Source organism: Cottoperca gobio, chromosome 3 (genome assembly GCF_900634415.1).
Source record: "Cottoperca gobio chromosome 3, fCotGob3.1, whole genome shotgun sequence".
Classification (NCBI taxonomy): domain Eukaryota; kingdom Metazoa; phylum Chordata; class Actinopteri; order Perciformes; family Bovichtidae; genus Cottoperca; species Cottoperca gobio.
The window spans coordinates 20,757,081-20,781,066 of record NC_041357.1 but is presented as its reverse complement, the minus strand read 5'-3'; the positions used below and the strand labels follow the sequence as shown (position 1 = coordinate 20,781,066).

The window sequence follows — 23,986 nt, the reverse complement described above, 5'->3', positions numbered from 1 at the left end:
ACAATGTCATCACAAGGTCCATTTAGTGTGGTCTGGACTTTTGATGGCATCATACGATCTTCATCATTTGTCATGCGATTGTAGATGTTCAATTTTCTATTTTTCTGAGCATTTTAAGTATTTCTTTCATGTTGGCTCAAGAGTTGTGATTGAAAGTTAATTCTCGAACTTATATTTAACAAGCAAGTTCACCACAAATACATATAAAGACATTTTTATTATTTGCTGAAAATATAAAGTCACATTCTTACATCATCATTAGCCATTTCCTAAGTGACATAAAGGTGTCAAACCACTTTCCTGGGCTCACTATCACCCTGTGGTCTTTATTTGCCTAACACAACATCCCCAAGGTCTAAGATGTTATGTAAATGCGGACTAGAGGGATTGCTGCTACTTGCTGGGGTGTTGTTGGCAGAGATTTGTCCCGCAGGTGATAATTCCTTCCAGCGCCTCCTTTAAACCTCCCAATAAACATCCACCAATTAGCTGTGAGCGAGCCTGTCTCAGAAAACTAAAGGAATTAAAGCAAATCCACGCATGTATTAACACATCCACAACAACTGCCTTTCCTCACACATTCATGAAGCCACAGTGGTGGAGGGAATATCAGAAGTTAGTTTGTGGTTTCGACTGTGGATTCAAAATGTGTATCTGAAGTGGAACACACTATTTCGTTTTAAAACTCAGCATTATTGATATCGTCAAAGAGTAATGTTCTCAATCAGCTGAAGGGCCTTTACATTTTAGATTTCATAATCTGAGCCTCTTGACAGGACAAAGGAGTGTGGAGACAGATGCAGGCCCATCATTTGCAAATCCCCGGAGGATGCTGTTTCTCCATCAGCACATCACCCTTTTTTCACAGCATGGGCGACACTCTCAACGTGTCTGTTTCACATCAAAGAGGACGTGCCTGAAACGGTGACATTGATTAATGCATTGAAAACATCCCAACCTCAGCCTGTCGCCTCACCTTTTCACAAAGCACAGTGAACAGGAGATAAGACAAACCGGGGGAGACGGCGTGACAAACTTTAGAGCCGGCAGTTCAAATGTATTCATGGGGCTCCCTCTGTTGGATGGACTCGGCCTCGGACAGTCACACTCACATATTGAAAGTTTTAACAGTATATACAAAAGAGCGGTTTGATAAGCTAAATGGGATGGTAATTGTAACAACAAGGAGGGAGCAAGGCGAGATAAATGGAAATATGAGTGATAAGTGGAACCACATAGCTGCATGAAGAAAGGTGAGTAGGAAAACTTTGCAAACTATCTGATATGACAAAAAGAAAAAGTGGCACAAATGCAACGAGCCCTGGAAAGTTGTTTCCCGACAAGTTAAAATTATAATATAATAGAAAATAGAAAAAGAATTAGAGGATTAATTTAATTTGGAGTAAAACTGTAATTATCTACTTTGTTTTCAATTAACTACAATTATAAATAAACTGAATATCTAAACAACAGAGCCAAAATACACAGCTAGGATGAAATGTTAAGGACGTCTTGTAAAGTGGCCTACAGCTCAATTGTTTTCTGTCAGATTTCTCACATATACGCTACTTGGTTATGTGTTGTAAGCTAAACATATGATAGGTCATTATGTATAAGACTCGACGGGTGGATGAACGCAAACAAAGCGTGTGAAAACTGACACTCGCTCTAAAATATAAATATACTTTTTATTTATTAACCTGGCAAATTAGTTTTTCTTTTGGCATTAAGCAATACATTCTACCATCATTAGGCTATTTAAACATTAACGTGGGACCTTTAAACAGAGTCATACATGATTTATACAGACGAATTGGTAGTTAAAAAAAAAAACCTTATTAATTTCCCCAAAGACAATTTTAAAAGTGTTTGTTTATTTGAATGTTTTAAATACCAAAATGAGGCAAATCTATTTATAATTTCAAATGAATAGGTTACATGTGTTATCAGATAAAACTATCAAGTAAAGTTATCACCTGCATTTCGACAATTATAGCCTATTTGTTTAGTGAAAAAAGTATAGGGGTTAATCCTCTGTGATCCATTAAATTAAATATGATCCACATTTAGTTCTGTTAGAAATATACAGACTGTTGTTCTAAAAATAAACTCGAAATAAACGACAGAAAGAAGATAATATAATTGTTGGTGATAATGTGTGGAGCCATCATTCGTAAGTGAGAGTTGTTTTTTTCTTATCTTTCATTTATTCACATTTCATATTCGACATCAGTGATCATGGTTGTGAATTCCACAAAAAATATCCTTTGGGATGAACATGTTATATTTTATGGTTGTATTATTTAAAGATTTTCCAATTCATTGTGCATTAGTGGCGTTTTAAAATCTTAAAATATATTTTTGCAGTGTGTAACTGTTACTTTGTATGTATGTATATATATATATATATATATATATATATATATATATATATATATATATATACATAAATGTTCTATGGATGCAAACAAAATCCAAACAAATCCTTTCGGCAAATGATGCTCTGGGTGTCTGGGGGTGTTTATTATTTCTAATAAAAAGTAGACCCCTTGTGGTTATAAAGGGAAATAAATGCAGAAAGCTTAACGTGCCTGTCAGCCTGCACAGCCCGAGCGCACCGAGTGGGAGGCGGCAACCTGCACTGACAATCACACTGAGACTGCCTCATAGTTGTTAGCTGTTTGTTCTGGTCGGAGGAAGACATCAAGGAGACGCAGGACGAAAAAAAAATGGAAAATGATAGCAAGAGGAAGATGAAGGAGAGATTTGGCCTGAGGCAGGACATCTTTAAGGAATTCCTGGCGGAATTTCTGGGAATATTTGTCCTGATAGTGAGTACCTCCCTCTGCACCTGTCATCCAGCTTAAACAGCCGCTTTAAAGCTTTGAACCAGTATGCTAATAAGGTGTCAAACTGAGTCTCCAGAGACTCTGGCTGCTGTCTCTCATATGTATCTATTAACAGATAGTATATTCTGGGAAAAACAGACTTTCTCTTTGATGTGCTGCAGCTGTAATTTGCTCCTGACAATCATAACAAGATGTGACTCATGTGGGACTGTTTGTCTTCCTCACAACTCCTCCAGAAGTGCAATGTAACATAAAAGATGAATCACTATAACTGCAATAAGTCATTGTCTTACTAATAAGGACGTTTTGGAAAACAAATAAACATGGGATTCAATTAATTAGAGCGAATAATCAGCTCACTTTGCAGAGAAGTGTAATTGTTGTTATTTTAACTGATTAACATTATTATGACATATGACAGAAGAGTTGCCTGCTTTTCCGATATGCATAGTCATATGTCATAATAATGTTAATATGTTCTTAGTCTGGGCTGTCCTCACCTCCACCTGTCTCCTCCCTGAGTCAACTTAATTGCCTGTGATGCCACATCAGAGGAGTAATACAGTTTCCACTACACTGCTCTCCTCCCAACACTTGTATTTGGTCTGAATTACTTCTGCCTTTTATCTAATAAGTGGGGGATTCATTATTTTTTTTCTAGGGCTCCAAGTAGGACAAATTGTCCGTGGCAGTCGGAGGCTGGTGGACAAGAGGGCTAGTGTTAATGCCGAGTATAATTGGAATAATTAAAAACAATGAGTCTTTCTACCTCCACCCTTTGTGTTTTTGTTCTTGTCTGTGTCCCAGCTCTTTGGATGTGGTTCAGTGGCCCAGACGGTGCTGAGTAAAGGGGCTCTCGGGGAGCCCTTAACCATCCACATCGGTTTCACTCTGGGCGTCATGATGGCCGTCTACATGGCAGGGGGAGTGTCAGGTAAAAGTTTCCCACACCTTTTTGAAGATGCTTTATTGTCACTACCATAACATACACTTAGCATACATAGAAGCAAAATGTTGTTGTCCACACAACATACAATTGACACAATACATCATTTAAAGAAGTCGCTAAAAGAGACAGATATTGGTCATCAAGTGTCAGTAATCACAGATAATAAATAAATCAATTCAATAAACAGATAGATGTAATAAATGGCATGTTTTTATAGACACATGCACAGCTCACAGTCATGATTCATGATTATTCTGTAGAATAATTGATTAATCATTCACTAAAATTGTGAAAAATTGTGGAAAATGGCATTAGCACTTTGAGTTTTGTTTACGCAAATGAAAATTCCGCTTATAAATAAAATGTATTATTATTATTATTACCATCAAGCCCAAGTTGACATTTATAAATCATGTTCAACGATATTCGACAGTTATATAAAAGAGAGCAAAGCACACATTCTCACAATTGCGAAGCATCAATGGGATGTTTTCTGAATATTGATTAATTGTTTGAATGACTAATTGTTTCAGATTTACCTGCAAACATTTTGACATTAATGCCAAAAATGCTTTGTCATTAGTTGAGTAATTTTCTCAGATCTCTGGGATTGAAAGAGTGAAAGAAAAACATAATTATTTGACATTTTGTAAAGAGCTACAAATACAGGCTGGTAACAAAGGTCGTCACTCAGTGTTTGTCTGTGGCGGAGATGCGATCTTTGGTCGTGGATGTCAGGCCGTCTCTTTGCGCTTACAGCACAACAATGATTGATATCATTGCTTACTGATCTAGATAAAGTGATGGCCAGTGTAGACCTTGTTATGGACTTGCAGCGTTACATAATGGAGAGCATTCAACATATAGTTACCTCTTTTCTGGTCTAGAAAGTAATGGATACTAATGGAGTGTATTTTCAAACTAGGTTGTAATTTCAGTCTCCAATGGACGGATTTTCAGTGTAAGAGCAAATCAGTGTGCTTAAATTCTGGAGAGTTTGTGTCCTGATGTGCAAATGGAACTTTTTTTGGGTACATTCCTCCAGGATTACAGCAAGAGGAGCCCTCTATGCGTTGCCAGCAATGATAGGGACAGGAAGGAATAGGTAAATGTCACAGTGCTTCTCATGGGCTTGCTGAGCCAAAATGGTGAGTGTCCATTAATGAGCTATCAAGGGATACATTATGTCGAAGTTTGCATTTTGTGCAGGATTCATGGACTGTTGTGTGGTCATTTCCATCACTGCTGGTTAAAAATCATCAACAAAAGAGAATAATATAGTTTGACGTTTGGAAAATACACTTATTATCTCATGTCTGAAGCCAGCAGACATTTGTTTAGCTTAGCATAAAGACTGAATGAAGAGGAACAGCTGCACCTACCAGGACCTCTAAAGCTCATTAATTAACACGATGTGTCTTGTTTGTTTCATCCGTACAAAAGACCAAGTGTTAACACAACAATTCATTTTACAAGGGTTATGTGTTGGACTATTTCTTGGCTTGTCAGGCAACCAGCGGAGACTCCAGGAAGTTACTGATCCCGGCCAGGAAATATTGCATGTAATAATTTGTACACTTTGGTTTTGTACCGGTTAAACAAACACGATATAACATTTGAATTAGTGGGAGGTGGATTGTGTTAACTTTGGACAGAGCTTATTTTAGCCACAGTGCTAAGCTAAGCTAACCAGCTGCTGGCTCCAGATACATTTTCACCATACAGATATTAGAGAGTGGTATCTATTTTCTTATCTTACGCTCTGAGAGAAAGCGAGTTAGCGTACTTCCCAAACAGTCAAACAGTCCCAAACTGTCTCACGATGACACAAATTCTCCTGTGTCACGTCTTTTTAAATCCAGTAGTGATTTTGGGGAACCAATATATATTTTGTGTGAGAAATGTAACTTTGAAAGAGAATGGAAAACGTGGAGTGAAACAGGATTTCCATCACTATCTTGTTTATGATGGCTGTTGTTGGTCGCTCTGACTAGTGTTACTTGTGCTACATGTTTAATGAGAAGAGTTGTAAAGCTTCAGAGGAATAGCAGCAAAGCCAGAGGACACGGAGGTTAATATATGGAGAGCTTTTGCTGCATGACTGGGCCATTCAGCCCCGGGGTCCACAGCCCAGTGGGAAGCTTCTGTCCAACGACATCTCTGAAGATGATCATAGGTATTGGACTAATGAGCTTTACTGGGGCATGGGTCTCTGGAGAGGAGGAGGGTCAGGTGTGACAAGCCTGGCTTACTAGGCTTCCCTGGCAGGGAGGCCCCATAAGAGAAGAAAACACAATTGTTTTCACTTTGTAGTCTCAGATTTTAGATGACAGTGTACCGTAAGTGTGACACATCATGGTCACTCTAATGACCTGCAGTCTACGTGTGCCTTAAGCAGATTCGGGCAGATTATGTCAGATGCAATTCAGACAGGCCGGTCTGGCTGGTTGTCGTGGTCAGTGTTTGTGAACAGGATGGGGAGATTAACAATGGGCGCATGGCTGATACCCCCAGTGGTGTTACCACAGCGAGGTCAAAGCCAAGATCCCAGCGTGTTAAATAAATGACCCTCCACTGTCATCACAGCCCAGTAACATTTGGCTGGAATGTGTTCTTAAGGACAATGTAGAATATAGGAAAACAGGCCGACTTTGACGGCACACAAACCCAGTGCTCTTTGTCTGACAATATCCTGAAAGTTTTGAATGAATGAGCTCTAGAGGATTTGACCGCAGGCGCTAAATGATCAGACAGCCTTTGTTTTAATCTACTGAACTCAGCTTACTTTACCTCGTAAGAAAAGACACAAGAGACAAATGCTTGGCTAAGTCAGCCTTCTCAGCTTGGTCACAGATGTTTGACATTTGATTTAGAATTGAAAGGAAAACATAGCTATAATTTAGAGGAGAACTCCATAGATTGTACACATCAAAGGTCTTGTGGAATATTATTGCTTATGTGAAAATAAATTACTTAAATTGTGGGAAATCTCATTAATTGCCTCAATCGATGTCACATGAGTCAGCGTCGTTGGAGCTGAAGACTACAAGTTTGAAAATGAAATGTGTTTCGGGTGTGGAGTTAGTAAGAAATAAGGTTACCAGCTTGAAGCTACATTAGCCTCTACTAGCATATACCCAAATCTCACACCAAACTGTTGCCAGCTGAGTTTTGGCAAAGAAGATAAATGCGTGACAATATCTCTGGTTCTGCTGATGTAGATTTGTCATTGTTAGTCCGACAGTAGTCCAATAATAGCATCATTGGAGTACTCCTTTCAGTCATTTCTCAAGCAAAAATATGAAACATTTCCTCGTTCCAACTTCTCAAATGTGAATATGTTCTGCTTTTGTTTGTCTGAAGGGATAATAAACTGAATGGCTTTGAGGTTTGAACTGTTAGTCAGACAAGGCTTTAAGAATTTGTGATGAGCATTTCTCTGACATGTTATAGATAAAAAGATTCATTTAGAAAATAATTGGCAGATAAATTGATAATGAAAATAATAGCCCTAAATAGATTTTGCTGTTGAGTGAAAAAAATGACTTTTTGCCAATTTTTCGCTCATCTTTTTTGTTGCATTGTTGCAGGAGCCCACGTGAACCCTGCAGTCTCTCTGGCCATGGTGATCCTGGGGAAGCTTCCTCTGAAGAAGTTCCCTGTGTATGTGTTGGCACAATTCCTGGGGGCTTTTGCTGGATCCTGTGCTGTATATGGGTTGTATTATGGTGAGAGGAAATGTATAAATGTCATCACTACCAGAGAACTCTCTGCAAGAACCCCATCAAGTCTGAAACATTGACTGAAGAAAAGTTATCTGCATAACTCAGTTTTCCTGCTTCACAACAGCACCCTGTATTTGATAAAAGAATGGAGACAAAAAGCTCCTGAAAAGAGTTTCCCCTATTTTATCTAGATACTGTTTTATGTCTGAAATATTAGCTTGTTAGTAATAATCGCATACACAGTTGTTTATCATTCATTTGTTTCCTTTCCCACAGATGCTTTGATGGAATATACCAATGGAGAATTTGCTGTTACCGGTGCAAATGCCACGGCCAACATATTTGCATCTTATCCTGCAAAACATCTCTCAGTCCTAAATGGGTTTGTTGATCAGGTGGGGCTTAAGACTAACTTGCAATTTATAAGTAATTTCCCCTGAAAATACACTATATACACATGGATTATAATGCATTGACCGGTTGATACAAACTGCCTGATAGCATGAAAAAGATGTTTCTGAATCTTCTTAGCTTTGGAGGACTTTTACTCTTTTATTTTACATGGAATTATTGATGTCAATGTGATTTTCGAACATGATTCTGTGTATATGGAGCCACTAGAGCATACATAGATGCATGTGAGCGCGCCTTTAGTGCAGTCATGGATGATAGTAAGCGTAAATGGACATGAGAGTTGTTTGCTGATGTATGAACAATTCTGCTCTGATGCTAAGAATAACTACCATCTGTGCTGGATGTGTATAATCACATTCATAAGAGGTTGTGTTTTTCAGAATAGAACACGCTTCTTAACTGATTATATTTCAAGATAAAGCCACGATTTACAGCAACATTAACAAGTATTACTGAAGGAAACAATGAAGCTTCACCGTCAGAAACATTAAGAATTCAATTTCAGCTGTTATTTATAGTTATGACCACTATTCATTTGACTGTAAGAACAAGTGCATGGTGATATTAGGTAATGGGCTTTTGGATCACATACTGTGTGTCAAATTAGAACAAAACAAAATGTTTTAGATCAAATGTTTATACGTAAGACGTACTGCCATATGGGGCTGTATAGTAAAGCTGCCTTATATGGACTGAAACCAGGGGATAGGGGAAGCCCCATAATAAGCTTAGACAAAATAGCATAGGGCAGAGGTCACCAGAGCAGATGAAGTCATTTAAAACCAACAACAACAACAACAAAGAGAGATTTGTTATGTTCTTTTCATTTTATGTTTTAGGATTGCTCTCTTCATTTAGAACTGTATGTTTTGCTGTAATCTTGAATTTTGTGAATGAGATTATGCTCATTGCCTGATGCTTTTGTTTTCAAGGTAATTGCAACTGCTGCGCTGATCCTATGCATCCTGGCCATCACTGACAGGAAGAATATGGGTGCTCCAAAAGGCATGGAGCCTCTGTGCATCGGCCTGATCATCATGGCCATCGGGGTGTCCATGGGTCTGAACTGCGGCTATCCAATCAACCCGGCACGAGACCTCGGCCCGCGGTTCTTCACGGCTGTGGCCGGGTGGGGGATGGATGTATTCAGGTAAATAAAAAAGAAGCTGCCTGTCATATGAAAGAGAAAGTTTCATATTTGTTTCTAATATCCAGGGCTGTGTTGGGAGTATTGTCAGAGAGAGAGAAGACTTTTTTGAAGCCTTTCTGAGAGAATGAGAACATTATTTACTGCTGCTCTCCCTCCCCAGTGCCAGAGACGTGTTATGTAAGAAACTCTGAGTTTAACCAAGTGGCTGTTCTTTTCTATCCCACATGAAGAGCAGCATTTGTAGCACCATCTCTGATCTCTTGGCAATCTGAATTAATATTTCATTGAACATTCATTTTTTTCCCTCCCTTTTGAAAAAAGGCTCTGGGATTTAAGTGAACAGAGAGATATTCCATGCATATAAATATAAAATATTCAAGGCTTTATTACTGAAGTGGTACAATTTATGTTCCTCAGTCTCTCTTTCTTCCTTTTATTCTCTCTTTATTGTGCATACTTACTGATTTAAATTCATTTAACCAGAGGCATTCGTTAGGATTCCTCCTTTGTTTTATTGTCGACGATAACTTCAACCACTTCAAAGTGAGACCCCAAACTAATAAAACAATAAGGATAACATCACACAGAGAAGGTGCCACTCTAATTTCACAAAGTTGTACATTTAAGCTTCTGTCTGCACATTGTGAACAGGAGAGGGGACAAGGTGCATCCCTACCTAACTTTCACTTTGGACTTTGTCAAGAATGCAAACAAAGCTTCATGTATACAAACTGAATGGCTCACAACAGCAGACTTTGTATACTCTGCTCCTACAGTAAACCTCCTGGAACATTTCCAAAATCTACAAACACATATGGATTAGCAAAGTGGTATGACCTCTTGATTGTCTGTTCTGTAATGTGGACATACGTTCTTTCTGAAGTCAAGTCCTCTTTTCAGTATCTTGATTTAAGCTTTAATTACCACTGAGGCAAAGTATGTAATTCATCCAAAAGTTGGAACGTATTCCTAGGATGACAACGTTTGTTGGTTGGTGACTCATTTGCCAGTGTTAACTGTTGCACCCTAAAATATCCAAAGCTGGTAGCATTTCAGGATTTGATCTCATTCACCCCTGGCACCTTTCCACCGAGGAGCTTTCTCATTAACCAATTAACTCTGCCAATGAGAAGATGGGCGGTTTACCAGAATGTCTTTGAGGGGCTCAAAAGATGTTCTCTATCACCCCTGGAAACTCTTGGGCTTTTACGTGTAACTTCAGAAATTGCAACCTCTTTGGCTTGATGATGGGTCTCTGAAGGCTTTATTACTTCACTGCCATAGTTAACCTTTTTAACTAGCAAAACCAAAGCTTTTCTGCCCTCAGTGCCCTGTTTGTCCCTCGCCCTGCCCTTGTCCTTTCCTTTTAACCCCTGACCTCAAAAGTGTCTGTGCATGCAACTGCTGACATGCAATAACAGTGGAGAATATGTGACCGTCAAGTACAAAAAACAGCTTGGATAAATATGCCGTTTTTATAAAGGAAACATAAAAGCAGACCTGAGTTTTTCAAAACAACTAAGTGTTTTTTTATGATAGCAAAATAAAGTGAATGAATGCAGTCTTAATGCTATGGGACAGATACGGTTTCTCTCTGGCTTCATGTCACAGTTATAACTATCACCAGATGGCTTATATAACTTTGTAGATATAAAACAAGATTGCTTTAATGCACATATACTGTAAACCCTTGGTACTATCAGGTTTATGTCATGCATAAAATGTGTGCTAAATCTGACATAATCTTTTACATGTATGATATAAATACACTGCTTCAAATGCACGCAGATCCATTGGAGGGCGGCACTTGGCTCCATATAATGTTCACATGGCGTCAATGTGACCTCCTGGCCTGATCATTTTAGCTGTGGCCATAGATTAAAGTCTGTAATCCAGCCGCTTCCCTTCTCTAGTCTACTTTCCCGAATGCCTACAGAACAGAAAGATGACCCTTTTTAGTTTCGGGCCCGTTTATCAGCTCTGCTAACTGAAGCCCTTTCACCTGCAGTAAAGGCTCCTAACAGCCACATTCACCAGCAGGACTCTAATCTCCCTCCGACTCTGTCTGAGGTCGGCCTGAGTGAGAACGAGGACACATGCAGTCAGTCTAACACACAGAGCTACTTAAGACTTTACTGTAATCTGGGATAACTCGCCTCTGGTAGGATGATACTAACATAAACATACAGATTGGAGAGGCAGTGTACATTGTTTCATTTAAAAGAGTACCTCAGTATTAGTTTCATAAAATCGGCGGATTTGCGAGAGACAGATTTCAAAGAAATGATTAAAAGTAAAGCAGAGTTCAAGGTCTCCAGACTTTTAGTGTCTGGTATGGGTCAAGCTGGATCCTACACTTCCCATAATGCAACGCAACAGCCTCTTTCATTATGTCATATCAGAGTAACCTACATTTTACGTGCAAGTAATAATTATGATGGAAAACTTTTGTCAAAGCTCCGATACATCTGACTTGGTGCTTAATAATATTGTGTCAGAACAAGTGTCTGAAAACCAAACCAACATGGATGCCTCATGTCAGCCAAACTCTACCATTCAAGATATTTAAAAGAATACCAAAATAATTCTTGCCGAGAGTATGATCAGAGTATGAGTCTCATGCCAACATGGTAAATATAAAGCTATGGGCAGCAGCCTGTTAGCTTAGCTTAGCTTAGCACAAAGAGCAGTGACTCCAGCGGAGACTCCAGGAAGTTACTATAATGAGCCTAAAAGTAGTCCGCCACAAAACCAACTGTAAACGTGTCATTTTTACAGTGCTAAGATAAGATAACCAGCTGCTGGCTGTAGCCTTATGTTTACCATACAGACATGAGAGTGTTAGTCTGACTCGCCACAAGAAAGTGGAAAAAAAAACATTTACCCAAAATGTCCAACTATTCCTTTTAACCTAAATTAAAAAAGATATAGTGTTTGATTGGCAATGCATAGTATTGAGAAAAAAGAAAAGAAACTGTTCTTTGTATGTTGCACTTACATTGGTTTGGCTTATTTGTAGCTAATAGTTGAATTCGTATTCTATTGTTTCTGTATGTTGCACTTTTGTTTGGCTTATTTGAAGCTAATGTACTTGCAAGATTCTTGCTGTATCCTCCTGATTAATGTGTACGGGTCGTCTTTGCAGAGCTGGAGGTTGCTGGTGGTGGATCCCAGTGGCAGGGCCCATGGTGGGCGGAGCAGTAGGAGCGGGTGTTTACTTCCTGTTTATTGAGTTGCACCACCCCGAGCCTGAAAAACAGGATGACAACAACGTCCAGGACAAATATGAAATTATAACTATGAGTTAAAATTTAGAACAAGGGTTGCAGAGCAACAACGCAACTGATTTTCACCCTCAGAAGGCAAAAATGTTTATCTAGATGGAACGGTTTTATACATTTGTACCATAAACAGTCTGAGTTTTTACAATAAATTCACAGTTAATGGTTTAATACAAAACACGCATCTGACTACGCAATTTCATAGTCATTTATAAAATATGCATTCATGTTTTATGAAGCCTTTAAAGTCTCCTTTTGTAGAAAATCTGGCCTGAAATAACAACCTACTATTGAGAGTTTCAAATATTTGCCAAGTTTCTGTACAGCATTTTTATTTTTAATACTGTCTACCTAACAAAAAGGGGCATTAAATATATGTAGCACTTAGGAACCAGTTGATTTAAAGTGGAAACGTAGTAATTTATATTTCTATATATTTATGTCTTACAGTAATGATGTGTTTGATGGAGTGACTTGCTTATTCTGTTTCACTTTATCCTATGTTTAAAACAAAAAAGTGTGATCGATTGTTTTATCTTGCTTACAGCGTTGTGGTTTTCATAACACGTTTATGTAGAAAATCCAGCCTTAAATGATTCTATTGGCGTTGCTTTCTTTTTCACTTATCTCCATAATTTTGCGACACACAAACTTTCGTTATTTTGCTGGATGACAGATTTACAGACTCCCTTGATATTGAAAAGCCATAACTTAACATGAGACATGTAAATGTTTATTCTGTCTCCAGGAGAAGCTTTTGAAAATGTCACTGGAACCCTTTATGGATGGTGTCAGGTCACATGCTTTATCAGGGGCAATATGCAAACACTGACTGTAACTGTTTACATTAAAAACTCATCTGAGCTGAGGTTAAAGCTCAGAAGACAACAAAGTAATGCAAAAGGATGCTGCTCGGACATGTAAAATGGACTTTATTAATTGTGTTTTTATGATTCATGATGCTTTGTATCCTGTGAGCACAGACATGTGGATTTGCAAAGACAAACCCAATGTTGACAGGCCATGTTTTAAAATAATACTAACCCAGACTGGAAGACAACAGGATGCTGTGTGGAAATATGAGTTGAACATGCGTTTGTACATACACTAATTGTGAACTCAATTGTACTGCACTGAATGTCCTTTTACAACACAAGACACTTGTTTGGCAGCGTGACAATCACTTAAATTTCATTTGTTTGTTTTAATTTTGTGAGACAGAAAAAATGTGAAGAAAGTCAGAGACAAACATCAAAGAGTGATTTTTCTGTGAGGTGGATTAAATCATTTAGTCCTGCTTTCACCTGAACCATTAACACTCATGAAGGTGCCCATTATACTTCAAACCCTGTATGTGGCCTATGTTTGAATCAGAATAATTACAGTATGCATGTTTGAAAAGCTGTTGAAGGTGTTTGTTTCGCTGAATCTATTCAGCTGTGCAGTGAAATTGAGCATATGTTTCTCTCCCTGTCGCACACTTTGATGTCAGTGCTTCAACAATTTAATCTTTTAATCTGTTTTGTTGTTGTTGTTGCTTCTAAGCTTTTTCTAAGGTAGTTTCGTAAAATCTAAACTACCTTAGGCTAAATCAGCTGTTTTTTCTTATTCAGTGTATCTTGATGTTGAATAAAGTTTATTGAAATTATTAGTTTGTTCATACTATTTATGTAGATTTTCTAATTATATATTTTTTTATTATTATATATTCATATATATTATGCTATGTTGCCTCACAAAGGGTAGGCTACCTGTTGTTTTAATTAATAAAACATTAAAAGTTCGAGAGTCAAACATAATTATAACCACTACTATTGCAAACATTCACACACACACACACACACACACACACACACACACACACACACACACACACACACACACACACACACACACACACACACACACAATCATCAATACGAGTAGAAAATACAGTAGAAAAACGTTAAAGTGTAAAATAAAGCGGCTGGAAAAGCTTATATAACTTCATGTAGAATGGATGAAGAGTGTTATTTTTGTGTGGTTCAGTGGTTTCAGAGCTCTTCCCCAAAGTGCATCCTCTCTTTGACTTGAATATTAACAGCTTGACATAATAATGGACCGCACTAGCTACACTACAGCAGTGAAGTATTCCTTCAGTTTTTTGTGCCTAATCTGAAGAGTCGTTGTATCTTTATGGCAGAATTGATTATTTCTTATTCTTTATAATAGTATTAGTATTAGTATTGTATTTATTGTACTTATATTTTTTGTCTGAACTGGCTAAATTGTTGTATTTGTGTATATTCATTCATAGAGGCAGTGATTCGCTGCTAAAACGGCGTGTAGAGACACAGAAGCAAACGCACGCACACACACACACACACACACACACACACACACACACACACACGCACACACTCACACACACACACTCACACACACACACACACACACACACACACACACACACACACACACACACACAGTATTTGGAAAAGCAAAGGTTCTTCTTGTTTGCTCTTCCAAACTGTTGCTCTGCAGATGTGACATCACACATTAGACCAATTGTGACGTTAACTCTTCTGCTGCCGGTGTGAAATGAGGCTTTTAAAAACATGTTCACGGTTTGAAAACAGGCCACTCACTGAAGCCTGAACAATATAAACTGTGTGTGTGTGTGTGTGTGTGTGTGTGTGTGTGTGTGTGTGTGTGTGTGTGTGTGTGTGTGTGTGTGTGTGAATACTGACCTGATGTGGGACAGTTCTTTACTGACATATTCCATAAATACAATTTATAATGTCATTCAATGGCCTCTATGATTAAAAAATGTTTTTGGTGTAAATACATTTAAAGCTGTTGGATAGTTAATATTAATAGAATATTAATTTCAATAGAAGCTGATATAAGATCACATAAAGCCAAATAACTCTTTGACAAACCGACTTAAACAGCATCAGTTATGAATCTATTACTTTGATGTTAGTGTCAATTTTAAATTAACCGACATTTTCTTGCTTTAGTTTATTTCTGACCATTAACGTGCAGAAAATCATCAAAACCAGCGGACAGATGCACAGACACCAAAATATATTAGATTTATAATGACATTTTGGGAAATAAATGCATACTTAAACATTGTTGAGTTGAGTCTCTTTTACCACCTTTCCATTCAAATAATTTGATTCAGTGTTATTAAAATATAATAATATAAAAGATATTGATTCATACAAGTTTGAACTGTTTGAACCCAGCACTGAGGCAACTTAGTATCAGTGTATTCATCTGGACTGACAGAATATTGAAGATGTTTTTCATATTTGTTTTTGGCCAAGTGTTAAAAAAGAAAAGAACATTTGTGTAAATTCCAGATTTGCATCAATATCTTTTTAAACGTCTTGTTTTACCAGTCCAAAACCCAAAGATATTCAATAATTGATTTAGTTGGATCATTAAATATAACAAAAGATAAACTTTGAATACTATCTCTTGTTAGACTGAGTGCACTGGGTACATGAAGTGCTCCTTTTCACCTGTTCAAACATGTATTGCGGCAATGCGAGACAATTCTCCATTTCATTTTTGGACGTCTTTAGTCGCTCATGTTTTACCCTTGGACTACATTTTTGCATGAAACTGATAACTCTGCAAAAACTACACAAAGAAGGACATTTTTTACACTTATCAGTTGGTCATGGAGACGGTTTGAATGGAGAATCTGAGATCAGCTCTTTCAGTCACTATCAGTGCATTTTCCCAGATCCCCTCCCTGTTCATAACTTTGCTATTTCACAATGTGTTCGACCTCCACGGCCCGCTCCCAGCCAATCAGGATAGAACAAAATGTCCTTATACATAAACCATTACTCCTGGTGACCTCTCTCTTTCTCTACAGTACAATGTGTTTCACACTCTGACAGCAATGAGGCTTCTTTAAAAGAGCTTCTACAAAGGATCTCACCACCAGACTCTACTTTACCTGCATTTCCCCCACGAAAGCTTTTAAGCATCACCTTTGGGAGAAGTGTTGCTTCAAAGGAATTACCAAAGTGTCCGTGCAACACCATGTCCGTGGTCAAAATCCTGTGCTGTTTGCTGTTAACCTATCACCTCAATGATGGAAAGAAAATCAAAGGAAACAAAGCAGGTGAGTGTTTTGTTTAAATGATGCCAAAGACTAAAAGACATGTGTTGCATTGGTTCAACTGCTTTTAATAATGGACACCCAAAATATAGTTGTACAACTACTACTCAGCCATGTCATACTGTCAGTTCCCATATTCGTAGCAAGAAATGATTTAATCAATATCAAGCTTCTGGTGATAGTTTTCAAACAGGAGGCACCAAATTACAGTTTAGAAGTTGGGCCTTTATACACTTGAACTGGATTTTATTCCTCCCAAATTTCCTACACAATGCTGAGTGAAGTATTTACACGAAGACACCTGTGTTTTACAGCCTAACAATGATCTCAGGTGTATTGTGAATTATATTACACACATTTTCCCTTAAGGTATCGTTGGAAATGTTGTGATCTTCTCTCCTCCTCCAACCTTTCCTCTAATGATTTGTTGCAGTGCATACAAACAAACAAACACTGCTGTGTGTTTTATCCTTCAACATTATTGCAGAAACCGTATTAAAGTAATTACAGTCTGAGATTTGTAAAGTACACTCTTGTGCTCTCTCACTAGTGAGTCAGTTTGTAATTGCTCTCCATGTTCTTATGGATAAACAGTCATAAAATGGAAGAGACACACCAAGGAAAATGTGGGATTTAACGAGCAGAGGGGTGGATGATGGATGGATAATTAATCTTCATTACTTTCACTGTGGAAATGTTTTTGTCATATCAGCAACCGGAGCTCATCGGCTGGAAACTGTAAAACCGGTCATTGGGGCGCCTGGGTTTCTGGCTTTATCAACATTAAAAAGTTAGAATAACAAATGTGCTGGACAAGAATCAACGACGAACCTTAAAGGAAATGTTATGATAGATAACTTTGGAGAAGGATCTATGAAGTGTGTGAGTGACTGTGGGCTGTGGTTCTAAACATGTTAAGGGAGGAGGAGTTTATATAAGAAATTACGAGAAGAGTCTGGCAGGGATTCACTTGATGGGACTTTTTGTGAAGTGTTATGTGTGTGCATCTGCCAAAGAGAAACACAGCAAGATGCTTCTGAAAGGGCGTTAGTCAGGCTGGTGTCCAAATGGGCCTCAACAGGAAGTGTCTCCCCGTTTACTCTAAGATAATTGTATCAATACTTACAAATCTTCTGCTCTTGAGTGGACAGATAAGATGAATTTCCATGCGTTATTTTCATGTTTCTTGCGTAATCATTCACCTGAAAGTTAACACATCCAGTACCTCAGCACGTTCTGATATGCAGAGTAACCACGGAGAACAAACCGATGACTCTGCTGCTGTTTGATTTCCGAGGTGCAGTGGACTCAAAGCAGAGGGAAGTCCTGAGGCTGAAAGAGTCGTACGTCAGCAGTTCAATCTTCAGGATGTTTTTAGAAGGTGAGGACAACTGCAAACTGGACCCTCGGCAGCTGCACACTCTCACCTCCTGTGGCTTCAACAGCAGTAATCCCCTCATCATCATCACTCACGGGTGGTCGGTAAGGTCAACCTTTCTTCCACTTCACTGACTTGAGCCACTGCATACAAAACATGGAACTCGGGCCAGTACGGAGCAATTGCTGCTGGCATAGTTCTTTTTTAATGTTGCATGTAAATCCCTGAGATATACTGAAATAACGAAACATGAAGGAAACATGCAGAGACTCTCTGAAACACCTGCAGAGACTCATTTAAAACTGAGGTCAATTAAGTTACGCATCAATATTTTAACTTTCTTTCGCATCAATGGGTGCAGTTAGTTAAACTGGATAAAGTTTAGACCATTATAATTAGGAGTTATACTGTGTCTTGTTTTTCTTAAGCTGGATGGTATGATGGAGAGCTGGGTGCTCAGGTTGGCCACAACCCTGAAGACAAATCTAATAGACATCAACGTGGTGATTACCGACTGGCTGTCGCTGGCTCACCAGAACTACCCCACAGCTGCACAGAGCACACGCACTGTTGGAAAAGACATAACTCACCTGCTGCACTCACTTCAGGTCAGGGGAAATCTCTCAACTGAAGGCACTTTATTTTCAAAGTAAATATCACGTAATGAAGAAAAATCTGATTAATTGGTGCATTTTTATACTGAAGAGGAAGCTGAAAGGAATACTTCACCTACAAAATGATCATTTCTTTATTTCCCACCAACTGTTACCTTGAATTCTTGAAGAAAACTTTGTTTTTCTCGCATGCCTTCACAGTGAAGGAAGTATCAAAAAGTGGAGAAAAGTCTTGATGCATTGAAGTAAATGGGGGCCGCGTTTCACAACAACATTCATTTACAAAGTCTCACACAACTATAATCCAAGTCTCATTTAACCAGTCATATGCTCACTACTTCCCAAACACATGCAATTTCCCCTAAAGCCTTACTATTTAAAACAGCGTGAGATTGTTTATTCAGTAGTGATTTAAATAGTACTGCATGTGTGAGCTGATATAGTTTTGCTGTTGTTAAACGTGGCACCCTTTCACTTGAATTCATCAACACCTTTCTCCATTTTCTATTCTTCGTTCACCGTCGAGGCATGCGAGAAAAACAAAGTTGAAGTAAAACAGCATGTAGGTATCAGATTTAAGTTGTTGTAAATTAGTCTTCCTTAAATGATTTTCCTGTCATAAACCTCAACAGGTACACTACCAGTACCCGGTTAGAAAGGTTCATTTGATCGGCTACAGCCTTGGCGCTCACATCTCTGGATTTGCAGGAAGCTATTTAGACGGTTCGGAGAAGATTGGAAGAATTACTGGTGAGTTTTTCTTCTCAGTTAGGGTAATACATTTGCTTCATAAATCCACTGGCCAAAACAAATATAAATAGCAAAAGTACATTTCCAATATATTCTGTAAAATGGTTCTTGATTGAGTGTTGTATCTGTCCAGGTCTGGATCCAGCGGGGCCACTGTTTGAAGGCATGTCTCCCACAGACAGACTGTCCCCTGATGATGCTGAGTTTGTTGATGCCATCCACACCTTCACACAGGAACATTTGGGCCTCAGCGTTGGCATCAAGCAAGCCGTGGCACATTATGACTTTTACCCCAACGGAGGAGACTTCCAACCAGGATGTGACCTGCATAGCATTTACGAGCACATAAGCCAGTACGGGCTCCTCGGTACGATAAAAACACACTACAACACCTTAGAAAATGAATATATGTAAGAAAATGCTATAAAAAAGTAATTGTTTCACTTGAAAAGTTAGCAAAATCTTTAGTACAAAGCTGACTGTTTGATTTAAGGATGGTAACAGGAGAAAGCTTACACAATTTCATGAGGAAATGTCATGTCATTCTGACCAGTGGTTTGTCATATTTCTAGTTTAAAGTGACATTAGAAGTTTCCACAGGTGTGGGGAAACATCCGGATGCAACCTCTGGGAACCATGAAGTAGATGTCATGATTGACAAGTCTATATTGTATGCCACTGTTACAGTTGGGATTTTAGAAAAAGTCAGCTAGAACAGGAGTGCAATATTTGAAGATGTAGATACCTTCATTAAGGCATTTAGGTTTCAGTATGTTCAGCATGCCACCTTAAAAAGAACAGAATGATACGACTAAACCTGAAGATGTTTTTACGTGTTTACTTCTTTTCTGAAACAAATCCAGACCAAAGACTGTGACAGTTGGTTCTCAGGGACGACATTTTGTGTATTTTATGGTCTGGGTGATTGTTTGTGAGATATAAGGGTGCTCGGGTTTAGACCTGAACAGACATTCAGCTTTCTGGTACTCCTGTACCTTTGGGCCATTTACAACCTGGCATCTTTGGCGAAAATGCCAAAATGTGTTCTGCTGCTTAACTGCTTATTGGTTTGCCTCTTCCTCTGCTGTATCATAACATATTGTTTTTGTTAATTGGTCCGGCCACCGTCAAAACACTGGTTCAGAAGGAATATCTTGGGGACCAATTCATCTTTTGCTTGTTGACAGTTTCTCGTTCTGTGTTCAGGCAGATGCGTTTAATTCCCTCCAGTCTAACACAAGTGGCTCAGGGTATTATGGTGCTTCTAGATCCAAAACACATCCGCATAATATGACAGTGGGAGCCACATTAAAGCATCTGTCATCCTCAGGAGTTAATTAGCAACATGTGCCTGCCTCCGGTCTGTCCATCCCTCTGAGCTGAGCTGCCTCCAGGCTACACGAGTCTACTCAGAGAAAAGGCCCTCAGAGCAGACCCCTGTCAGACATAATGAGACACTTTTAAGAGATGTGACAGAAGGACAGTCTGATAGATGTCAGGCTTTGGTGATAATGAAGTCAATCCACAAATAATGGTCAGACACTATGATTAAGGTACTCAATCCACAGGAGAATATGTTGTGTGGAAATGATCTGAAGCAATTCACATCTAGCTTGTTCTAAGAAATCAATAATAAATGCCCATCATATTTTTATTTCCTCACATAGGTTTCGAGCAGACAGTGAAATGTGCTCATGAGCGGTCCGTCCATCTATTCATGGACTCTGTCATGAATAAAGACAAGCAGAGCATGGCCTACAGGTGCAGTGACAAAAGTGCTTTTGAAAAAGGAATCTGTCTGGACTGCCGGAAGAATCGCTGCAACACGCTGGGCTACAACATCAGGAAGGTTCGCAGTGGCACCAGCAAGAGGCTCTACCTGAACACACGCTCTCAGATGCCTTACAAACGTACGTGGTCGTCCTCTTTATTTCAACCAATCAGCCTTAAGACACATACTTATGTCTCTAGTCATTATATACTCAGTTTATAGACCAACAGCGCTGCGTCTCTTTAATAATTCTACAATATACATACTGTATAGATTATATGAGTGAACTATTAACACTAGTATATAAGTCTGATGTTCTATATTCTTCTTCTTCTTCTTCTTCTTCTTCTTCTTCTTCTTCTTCTTCATAGTCTACCATTACCAGTTCAGGATCAAGTTTGTCAACCAGATGGAGGGGATCGAGCCCTCTCTCACCATCTCCCTCACTGGAACAAAGGAGGAGAGTGGAGACCTCCCCATCACCGTGTGAGTACTGGACCACCTCCCATCAGGCTTACGTTACATCACATCTACGCTCGGTGTACTCTGCCTTTGACACATGCAATATGCAGCTGTGTTCTCAGCTCTATAAAAAAGAAGGCAAAAGAGCAGCTGACACACATGGAAACAACTGGATCTGTCGCATGAAAGAGAACTATAAAGGGGGATGATGGAGTGAATAATTTAATCAAGACACTATTCCCTAACTGTGTTATCCTTCATGTTCTGTGTATCAAAGAGCCTTAGGCAAACCAGATAAGAAGATGAAATCTCATGTGCTGCCCTGCTTTAGTTGCAGACTATCACTTTGTTTTGTAATAAAGAAATATGACAGCCTGTTGCAAGATGTTCCCTGTAATAATCTGTGTGTATTGTTTTTGTGTCTTCCTTTTTAAACTCCAACAGCACTGAAAATATTTTGGCCAATAAGACCTACACCTTCTTGATCACCCTGGACAGAGACTTAGGGGATCTGATGTTGCTCAAATTGCACTGGGAGGGATCGGCTCTGTGGAAGAACATGTGGAACCGGGTGCAGAACTTCATTCCCTGGGGCGGCCGGGAGGGTAATCCACTGCTGACTGTGGGCAGCATCAGCGTCAAAGCAGGCGAGACGCAGGAGAGGTACAGCTCTGCCATTTTAAAGTAGCAGCACTCCAACATAACTCAGTATATAAAACAGTTGTACAGGTTCAGAAGTATTATCAGCAGTGGAATGTAACTAAGTACTGTCAGGTATTTATACTTTACTTGAGTATTTCCATTTCCTGCTACTTTTTACTTCTACTCCACTACATTTTAGAGGAAGGTACTTCTCCACTACATTTGTCTGACAGCTATAGTTACTAGGAACTTTGCAGATTTAGATGAGTAATACAAAATATAAATCAATTCTGAAATGATAGATGGAGCTGCCCAGCAGCAGCCTAAACAAAGTAATTACAATTAGCTCCTCCTTTACTAATGATGCACACATTATTGCATCAGTAATTATAACCCAGTGATACAATATATATGAATCTGAAATGGCAATTGTGCATAATAAGTACTATATATATTTAATACTAATACTTCTGTACTTTTACTTAAGTAAGATTTTGAGTGCAGGACTTTTACTTGAGACAGTGTGTTGACACTGCTTATTGTTACTTTTACTTAATTCAAATTTCTGAACACATCTTCCACCTCTCAGTATTAACAACAAAAAAGTATAAAAAAATTATCATTAATGCAGAATGGTCCCTTTTGGATTTACAGTTTTTTTTATACATTTTTCATTAGTGAAAATAGTAAATTAGTGGATTGTTAGTGCTTGAGTATTGCTATTAAATGCATGTATTTAAGCTAACTGTCATGTACTATTTGAGTAAATTGTGCCAACGTATAAATCCTACAAATTACATAAAATACACACTCGATAAAATGATAAATGTCACATAACACATTGCAGTGTCCCACTCATGACAGCAGAAAAACCTTCTAGATGTACATTACCAGACTTTTAATGCCACCTAGTGGATTGTTTCGCACACACAGAATTGAATAATATATCATGACAGCCTGAGCGCTCTCTGCTACACTTCACACACCTTCTGTTTAACGACACCAACTACATTGTTTCTGTTTTGTAGGACATCTTTCTGTGCCATGACAAACGATGGGCAGCATCTTGAAGTTTCGCAAGATAAAGTGTTTGTGCGTTGTAAAGAAGACACGCCAAAGCAGCACCGGAGAAAGCACAATAAAAGACTTGCGTTGGTTCCTTAATCTGCTCAGACTGAAGATCCGTAAACTCTAACTCTAATAGAAAATGATGAATTGCCAAAAAGATGTGACACTGAACAAATAGTGTTGACGTTTAAAATAAGTATTCTGGGAAACTGAGGCTAGAAAACAACCGGGAACTATTGTTAACTGTGTTTACCATTTACAAAAACATGTGATCAAATTATTAAGATAAGTATTGCACAGTGCAGTTTTAAGAAGCAGCCCATATGTACATTTGTGTTTACATTCAAATGTCTTTCAGGAGTATGAAAAGTCAAAGGTTGGCCATTTCAAATATTTACCAGACAGTGAACACAGTCGAACGTTCAATGACCTTTTGATGACGTTCATTTCCAAAGGATGTAAATGTAAAATGATCAATCATCAAAAACCTTAGTTAGTCTTGCCAAAAACATCATATAAATACATTTGTTATTCAAACTTAAAAATATACACCCTTTCTTTTCTAATCTGTTTTGTGTTGGTTTCACTTTTTACGTCCGTAAACTCAGAAGCAGGATTAATCACAGAGTAAACACAACCTCATGCCAAACCATCGTGTCCTGTCGAGCAGCTCCAAAGTCTGACACGTCACTGAACGTCTAACTTTTATGTTGTAAAGATGTCATCAATGCCATGTCATTGTAACAAGCACTCAAACCTGTTGAACAACCATAATACGACCTTTTTTGCTATTACGCACAGTAAAAACAA

At 38.6% G+C, this 23,986-nt stretch overlaps 2 protein-coding genes across 2 annotated transcripts; both read left to right on the top strand.

The window, feature by feature from the left end:
• Window positions 1-2,729: 2,729 nt before the first annotated feature.
• Window positions 2,730-14,007, top strand: aqp9b (aquaporin 9b). Its single transcript, XM_029457134.1, has 6 exons — window positions 2,730-2,831; window positions 3,657-3,783; window positions 7,389-7,526; window positions 7,800-7,918; window positions 8,870-9,087; window positions 12,233-14,007. The coding sequence occupies exons 1-6, from the start codon at window positions 2,730-2,732 to the stop codon at window positions 12,393-12,395; spliced, it is 867 nt and encodes a 288-aa protein (XP_029312994.1). The 3' UTR covers window positions 12,396-14,007.
• Window positions 14,008-16,412: 2,405 nt separating this feature from the next.
• lipca (lipase, hepatic a) lies at window positions 16,413-23,272 on the top strand. The gene is made up of 9 exons (XM_029425847.1): window positions 16,413-16,494; window positions 17,795-17,973; window positions 18,298-18,477; window positions 19,116-19,233; window positions 19,367-19,600; window positions 20,901-21,143; window positions 21,376-21,490; window positions 21,911-22,129; window positions 23,137-23,272. The coding sequence occupies exons 1-9, from the start codon at window positions 16,413-16,415 to the stop codon at window positions 23,270-23,272; spliced, it is 1,506 nt and encodes a 501-aa protein (XP_029281707.1).
• The last annotated feature ends 714 nt before the right edge of the window (window positions 23,273-23,986 follow it).

Bases quoted from the DNA above. Each gene is read 5' to 3' on its own strand.
- lipca (XM_029425847.1), top strand. From the start codon at position 16,413: ATGTCCGTGGTCAAAATCCTGTGCTGTTTGCTGTTAACCTATCACCTC. The intron at 16,495-17,794 runs GTGAGTGTTTTG...TCCGAGGTGCAG, and splicing joins AATCAAAGGAAACAAAGCAG to TGGACTCAAAGCAGAGGGAA. The intron at 21,144-21,375 runs GTACGTGGTCGT...TCTTCTTCATAG, and splicing joins CTCTCAGATGCCTTACAAAC to TCTACCATTACCAGTTCAGG.
- aqp9b (XM_029457134.1), top strand. From the start codon at position 2,730: ATGGAAAATGATAGCAAGAGGAAGATGAAGGAGAGATTTGGCCTGAGG. The intron at 2,832-3,656 runs GTGAGTACCTCC...TCTGTGTCCCAG, and splicing joins TGGGAATATTTGTCCTGATA to CTCTTTGGATGTGGTTCAGT. The intron at 9,088-12,232 runs GTAAATAAAAAA...TCGTCTTTGCAG, and splicing joins TGGGGGATGGATGTATTCAG to AGCTGGAGGTTGCTGGTGGT.